Source organism: Gallinula chloropus (assembly GCF_964237585.1).
Source record: "Gallinula chloropus genome assembly, chromosome: 10".
In the NCBI taxonomy this organism is placed as follows: Eukaryota; Metazoa; Chordata; class Aves; order Gruiformes; family Rallidae; genus Gallinula; species Gallinula chloropus.
In genome coordinates, this window is record NC_140095.1 from 9,985,993 (window position 1) to 9,994,162 (window position 8,170).

The following is an 8,170-nucleotide window of genomic DNA, read 5'->3' on the forward strand; positions in this document are numbered from 1 at the left end:
GAGGAAAGCAGTTTAGATTTGTCCTGTCTGGTATAAACATTGAGAGCAGCTCTGATGTCTCACATCACACAGCATCATCTGCTCACCCATACGGTAGCTAATTGAGATAATTGCTGCATCTCTGATTTTACTCATTACTATTTCTGGACTTTAGATGAGAAACCCAGGTATAGCTCCATAAATTTCCACGCTGTCACAGGGAAGCTCAGGGGATGCCCATTTTAGAAACCCCAGATTTACCGATGTACCCTTTCTGATCTAAGAAGCTGAGAATCCTCCTGCATGATGGTAGAAAGGACTTTAAGTAGACTTGTCTTCCTTTATAAGCTACTGCCTGAGCCTTTCTGGAAGGGAAAATATGCTATATTGGGGAAAAAAGTCAATATTTAGTCTTCTAACATTAAGTAGCATCTGTACAGAATATCAGACAGCATAATCCTCTGCCATTCACAGCCAAGTTAAAATTCCCTTAGTTTCTTTACTTGCAAGATGTTTCACTCTGGTCTCATTCTCTCCTCCAGGAACACACCAGCATTTACTCACAGTTGCTCAACTGTGACAGGAGAAAAACTTACAGAAATTTGATTCCTGGGGTCAGATTGGTCAAGGCAGAGCTGAGCATCCCAAACCCCCAGTCCCTCAGCTCCCTAGGGACAGCATCCAACACCAGCTCTGGCACAAAAATTCAGGGTCATCAGTACCCAGGGCACTGCTTTGGAGAAGGACATCCCTGCAGCAGCTGGTGGTCCTGCTCAGCTAGGAGGGGATACCCCACAGCAGGCTGGGCAGTGCAGGACACCAAGAGGTAACACACTGCATCTTACCAGAGGTTTAAAAAATACCAGTCTGACCTCCTTTAAGAGACCACATACAGGAGGGTTTCATAGAATCCCAGACTGGTCTGGCTTGGAAGGGACCCCAAGGGTCACAGAGCTCCAACCCCCTGCCACAGGCAGGGCCACCAACCTCCAGGCCTGGAGCTACACAAGGTTGCCCAGGGCCCCATCCAACCTGGCCTTGAACACCCCCAGGGATGGGGCACCGACCCCTTCTCTGGGCAGCTTGTCCAGCCCCTCACCACACTCTCTGGAAAGAGCTTCCCCCTAATATCTCATCTCACCCTTCCCTCCTCCAGCTCCACTCCATCCCCTTGTCCTGCCCAAGCGTGGGCGTAACTACACGTGATGCTCTAGGGTTGCAGATATAATTCAAGACATAAGCCAGATAAGGTAACAAACATAATGGGTAAAAATGGCCAAGGAACTGAAATACTGGCACAGCTGGTCTAGTCTGCCCTTGGACTGTGCTGTCAGTGTCCAAATTTGGCATCCCACAGCACACCAACTGTGCCTGACTCCTTACAGGGGCCATTTAAGGTGCATTAGTGAAGTTTGAACATCTCACAGCACAGAGAGGGGAGAAAGCAAAGGGGAAGAAGGAAGCTTGGCAGCACTTGGAGGTGCAAGAGCCACCGGTATTGTGAGAGCACCCAGAGCATCCCTCTGAGCTCTGCACTGAGGAGCCCCCAGGAGCGTGGGGTGCTGTGCACCTGGGTCTCCTAAGACTTCATCAGGAATGTGGGTAGCAAGCCCTGAGTGTGGCCTGAAAGCCAAATGAGAGCAATTAAGGATTTCTGCAGAAGCACAGAGCAGTTCTGGTTGTGCAGCCTGCCAGCCTGTACCACCACTGCTCAGGAGCCATCAGCGACATCCCAACATCTCCATTAGCAATTCAGCACAAACCAACTATACACATACCAACACAGGGTGATTCTCTGCTCTCACACTATCCAGCTAGGATATCCAGGCTACCTGCCAGCAGTGCCCTGGAAAACAGACTACAGAACTTCATTTCTGAGACACAGAGCTGTGCTGACGTGCTGGAGGAGCTCCCTGCAGCAGATGGGAGCCCTGCTGCTGGAAGGGCTGACAAAGACTTACAGCACTGCTCTGCTGCACCAAGGGTTGGGAAGAGATGAGGGACTTGCCCCAAGCATCACAGCAAAACCAGCTTGGCTCCTGCACTTGCAGAAAGCAGGGAAGAGCAGAAAGGCTTGCTGTCCAATTTCAGGATTTAAGAAGATGCTCTTTGTAAAATGCCCCAACGGGTTGAAGAATCAGTCTGAGCTACCTCACAGGGACTGAGGGGAGCAGTACCTCTGGCTTTCCATCAGGATTGCCTGGCCAAGTTCTCCTGGAGGTGTAGCTCCAGGGTTACTTCAGACCCAGGCTATCCATATCTCTGCTGCCATGCTCGCACCAGAAGGTCCTATCAGCCACCAACAATGGCAGCAGCTCACAGAGCCACATTTGAAAGCTCCTTTCATGAAAGGAGCTGTGACTCCAGGTTACATCACCTGGTGCTGCACAGGTAACTCAGAGCCCTTCCAAGCCAGCACAGAGCTGTCCACGAGAAGTGGTCACCCCTACAGCATCCACCCTGAGCATGGAAGCAGCCTTGAAAGCAGATGCAAAGCCCCTCCAAAAATACCTCACTACAGCAGTGAGCTCCCTCTTAGATATTTTGGCCCATACTCCTCCAACTCCACCAGATTTAGTCCCATGATGGATCAACCCTGGGAAGCTGCACCACTTCACTCCACAGAGGTCCACATGCAGCAACCAAGGGCTTCAAGAGCTTTCCAGCACCTCCGAAGAGGGGAAGAGAAATTTCACAACACAGGTGACAGCAGTGTTCTCCAAAATTAATACAGATCAGGTAAATTAAGGCTTTTCCAATAAATACTAACATCAGCCCTTTTTTAAACTAGGTGTCCTGGTTTAGCCCATTCTACTCCTATGGAGTCTCAGACTGCTTATTACCTCTTCCCAGGAACAGCCCCCCCCCCCCCAAACAGTTTGAGACACAGAAGGCTGAGTATCCAAAAACACACATCCCTGCTGTGTTAGAGTCAATTCCTCATGCAGCAGGGCTCTATATCCCAGTCTTTGGCCCCAAGACTTACTTTTCCTTTACAAATGCAGAGCACAACTGCAATCATTCTACCACAGACCATGAAGAAATCAATTTAGCAATCCAAACATAAATTAAGCAATGTTTTTGATTCAGTAAACTTGTTCCTCCGTAGATCAGAGCAAGTATTAGTGAAGGTCAGTGACCCATCCCCAAGATTTGCTTTGATGAAACTCATAGGAATTTTAGATCAGAGCACACTTCAAATTATTTGACCTGGAAATTAACCCTTTACATATTTTTAAGTGATTTTAACAAATTGCTAGGAGCTTTTCTGTTTGTGATTCAATGGTTTAACAGCATATTAATGAAATTACTTATTAATCAAAGCACCAATTCAGTAACTTACAAATACTTCTCCTGAATAAGGATCTCCAAACTGAGCAAAGTCCAACATCACTGGGGGTCCTGGTGGATGACAAGCTGCCCATGAGCCAACAGTGTGTCCTGGTGGCTAACAGGGCCAATGGGATCCTGGGGGGCATCAAAAGGAGTGTGGCCAGTAGGTCAAAGGAGGGGATCCTCCCCCTCTGCTCTGCCTTGGTCAGGCCCCACCTGGAGTGTTGTGTCCAGTTCTGAGCTCCCTGGGATAAAAAAAGACAGGGATCTCCTGGAGAGAGTCCAGAGGAGGCTACAGAGATGAAGGGCCTGGAGCATCTCCCCTGTGAGGAAAGGCTGAGTGAGCTGAGGCTGTTCAGCCTGGAGAAAAGAAGCCTGAGAGGGGATCTGATCAATGGGTATCAATAGCTGAAGGGTGGGACACAGGGGGACATGGGCAGCCTCTTCTCAGTGTCTGTGGGGACAGGACAAGGGGCAATGGCCTCAAGTTGCAGCACAGGGAGTTCCACCCCAATCTGGGGAAGAACTTCTTCCCAGTGAGGGCGAGGGAGCCCTGGGACAGGCTGCCCAGGGGGTGTGGAATCTCCTTCTCTGGAGAGATTCCAGCCCTGTCTGGACACCGACCTGTGTGCCCTGTCCTAGGGACCCTGCTTTGGCAGGGGGTTGGACCCCACGGGCTCTGGAGGCACCTTCCAACCCCTACAGTTCTGTGATTCTGTGATCACTAGAAAAGGATTTCAGGCAATTTTTATTATTCAGAAGGTATCAGGGTTAAATTATGGTCTGAAAGAGAAAATAAACACCTTTTGAGAGAAAACCACCTTTCTCTCAATGTCACTGACCTACCCGAGAGCTAAGTTCAGGGCTCCCCGATTCATCTTAGTGCTCAGTCCCACACTGTACAAACACCTCGTGGAAAAAGCTTTCTGTACAGGTTTTTTTTTTTTTTTCAAGAAAAGCCCTGCATTATAACTTACATCCCTTCAAGTGACTTCAACTGTGCTCTCTGCACATTAAAAATGTTAAATTCTGGGCAAATCAGAACAAATATATTCCTTGCTCAGATCCTTTCACCTCAAGCAAGATCAAGTAATTGGTACAAGAACTTCATGGGTTTTTAGAGGAAAATCAAGGGAATTAACATCTTTCAAGCAGCGTAATAGCTCTACAGTTTATGTTAAAGTAAATCATCTGAGTAATGAATTTAATTCCTCAGAGTAACTTCCCAGAAAAATCAAAACTAACACATTTTAATGAAGAATGAAAGAATTTTTCACTGCAGAAGTCTGCAAAATATTTGAGTATTTTTAATAGAAAAGCAAAAGTGAGCTGAGACAATCCCAAAGCATGTTTAACAGCCACGTGCTACCCGAGTCTAGACAGCAACAAAGCAGTGGCAGTGTGGAAGGGAACTGGTTCTCTTCACTTTGACAGAACAGAAGATGGATACCTCAAGGAAAAAATACACCCAAGACAGACCTCAGAATCTCCAATTCCACCAAAATGATGTTTCAAGTCCTGCTAAGCAGGAAAAAGCAGCTTTTTAATTGGCTTAAATGGCTTTATTGAAATGACACACACAACAGCAGTATTTGTAGATGGGATGTGACTGGGAGAAACGGGATTCTCTAACCAGAACAGAAGTCCTGAGGCTTAAACAGATCCAATTGCAGCATGAATCCATCAAGGCTCATCGTTAGCCTGGCACTGACTGATGTCTCTGCTGGTAACCAAGTGTTCCAGGCAGTGGCAGTTAAAACAATAACCGAAGTCTCCTTGCCTCCCCCACCACCTCCCACTTCCAGGCATTGAAGCAATTGTTTAGCAAGCCCATACTAATCAGGAGCTAATTAAATAACTAAAATTGTTTCAGCATTCATCATTTTCTTCCCATGAAGAATCACTTTTCTAGATCTTTATGGCCTTATCCGCATGGCTTGGACACGTGAAGGTTTGAGCTTACCCACACTGTGCTGCCAGCGCTGGGGCAGGAAGGCACCCACCATGCTGGGACCTGTGCCATCCTCATCACCACAACAAAAGCCAACATTGTCACCTCCAGCACCAACAACCTGAGCTGCTTCTCCACTCCTACAAGCCCAGGGACCAAGCACTGCAGAGCCCATCGCTGCCCCACACAAACACAGGAGTCCCACCTCCCTGTTGAACCTGGCATGATCCCACTGGAGAGGGCACCTCAAGATCTTCATCCCTTACTGCAGCCACCCTTCTCCCTTGGTCCCTTTCCGATTGCTTTGTCCTTCACAGGGATTTGATGTCAGAATATCAGGAGGGAAACACTCTGAGCAGTAACTTTGATGGTTCCCTCAGAACTCACTCTTCCTTTAAGGAATACTTTTTTCTTCCCCACACACCCCCCCCCTTCCCCCCCCCCCCCCATTCCAACCAGAAGTCCAGCAAAGTCCAGCAACCCAAACTAAAAGCCAGGGCAAAGTTTGCTCATTAAACAGTTTCACTGGCCCCAGCAGCCCCAGGACAGAGCATACCACTAGGTCCTTCAGGGCAGAGACAGCATCTCCCCAGCAGCCAGCTCCCCCACCTCACTCCCAGAAGGATGTCAGCACACAAAGCGTGAGAGCTTCTGCCTCACTGTTTCTTCACTGACCACCCCACCAAGTGTTTAAAACAAGCACACATGGATAAGCCCTCACTTGTTTTCTGTGGTGTGGAGACCCCAACAGAGCACGCACACACACACACACACAGAGGAGTCGCAGCTGCTGCAGCAGCCGGTGTACGGTACCTCTTGATGCAGCCTCCCCGCATCCGAATACAGCCTCCTGCTCCTGTCTGCGTCCATCCATCCCCTGGTGACCGACGGGAAAACCCCAAGCAATACTAAAGACAACCAAAAGCTTCTTGATTTCATCATTTCACACCTGTTGAAAACAAGAGAACAGTCGTAAAGCAATCATCTCACACCAAAACCCAGCTCAGATACAACAGCATGGCAGAAGCTTCGGCTGACGGTGCCTCTCCACACCAGGTCAGTGCTGATGGGACACTGCAGCCCCCACAAACACCCAGCAAAACCCCTATGTTCCCTTTTCACACCCATCTGTGTATTTATGAGCTATTGCTGTGAAACAGCTCGTGTGGTGACCAGACACTGGAGGAGAAACATCATGAATTGGGAACTAAGGAAGAATGCAAGGAGCCTTCAGTGAGAACACAACCATGGACAGGATTTCACAGCCTGGGCAGAAGGATGCAGATACACTAGCAAGAAATGAGGCCAAACTAGGTAATGAAGAAAAAAAGCCACTGGGATTAACCCACCCCATGCATGCTTAAAGGAAAGCAAGGTTTATGGAAAAGGACAGTCAAAGAACAGAGACCACCACAGACCCTCACAGGAGGCCCTCAGAGACCCGAAGGCACTCATGTAATGAATATGTAAATATTATTAGTTCCAGGAAATGAAATTAAAATGCATGTACTGGGATGATACAAGCTTTTTCTCTCCCAAGTGAAGGTACACACATTAGGTTAGAGCGATACCCTGCACACCCAGTGCTGCGATAACAAATGCCTGCTTTCTAAAACTCCAAAACTCAGATAGGTTCTTGACCAACTCTTCCAGTCACACTACCACAGGCAAAACCAAACCACATCAAGCACAACACGATGGTACTGCAGAACCCAGCAAGTGACTTGGTCCCATCTCTGGACAACCCACCAGCATCACGTCACTCACGGTCCAGGACACACACCCATACCCTCAGACCTTCAGGCCAGCCCAGTTTCTGCAGCGTGGCAGAAATATCATCATTCTCCTCAGGTTCAGAGGACAATGCTGCAGGAGACCAGCAAGATGCCAGTGAGGACCTTCTACCACAAGAGCAACCACCTGGAGCAGAAGTTCTTGTCTCACATGGGGTTTTTTAATTAATGTGGAAGAAAACAGAGTGCAGTTACTTGGACACCAGTCAGGCAGAGCTACCACGCGTTGCACACACGCATGGCCCCGCACTGATGCCCTGGCAGCTCAGCCTGGCAAGCTCCATACTTCATCCCAACTTTTGGGGGGAACCGGACAAGCAGATCGTGTATTACTGCTCACATTGAAAATACCAAAGGCATCTCTAGGCCTGGCACCATTTCCATGGCAGCTGAGGGAAGTGCTGACCTTTCACAGCAGCTGCAGAGGATGCTATGGCAGACCTATAACGAAGCATAATGGCCACTTAATGAGGCAAGCGATGGCATTTCTATAGCATGCAAGTGACAGCCTGCTGCTCCGGCTGAACAACACACATTAACAAGGCGAGGTACCTGCTAAGGGCACAACTAAGCCCTGCTGAATCAAGTCACCATTACATACCTTGCCTTGACAGGACTCATTTAGCAGCATTCCCACACCACGTATTTGCTGCAGGGTGTATCCAAGCCTTGGTGCATCACTATTAATTCTGGAGCCACGACCATTTACACCAGCACTGACTTGGGCTTGGCCATTTGATCTGCCCAAAAACCCGCTGTCAACGGGAGAGCACAGAGCCTACAGCCACCACACACCGGGCAGCTCAAGCATCACTTCTCCTTGCTAATGTAAACACCCTGAATTGAGAGCACTCAGGATGAAATCAAAATTTATTAGGCTTTCTAAATTCCAATTAGAAGCCTCAGATGTGATGTTACCGGGGCTACAGATAAATGTTTAATAAGCCAAAGTCACTATATCAATAAGCGACAAGTACATTGTTACATTATGAATCGCTCCTGCACAGCAATCCTCTTTCCCACAGTTTTTATAGAGGTATTTTGTATGCTCAGCTGATGCCATCCCTGCAAACACAACTACTTCACTTCACAGTTCTGGAGACCTCTGACTCAT

At 48.3% G+C, this 8,170-nt stretch overlaps 1 protein-coding gene across 1 annotated transcript in view; it reads right to left on the reverse strand.

The window, feature by feature from the left end:
* FSTL4 (follistatin like 4) overlaps positions 1 to 6,208 on the reverse strand; it is a 211,408-nt gene extending 205,200 nt beyond the window's left edge. The window contains exon 1 of the mRNA XM_084268571.1: positions 6,077 to 6,208. Within this exon, the coding sequence (XP_084124697.1) occupies positions 6,077 to 6,205 (129 nt within the window). The 5' untranslated portion in view covers positions 6,206 to 6,208. The remainder of the gene's footprint in view (positions 1 to 6,076) is intronic.
* Between the last annotated feature and the right edge of the window lie 1,962 nt (positions 6,209 to 8,170).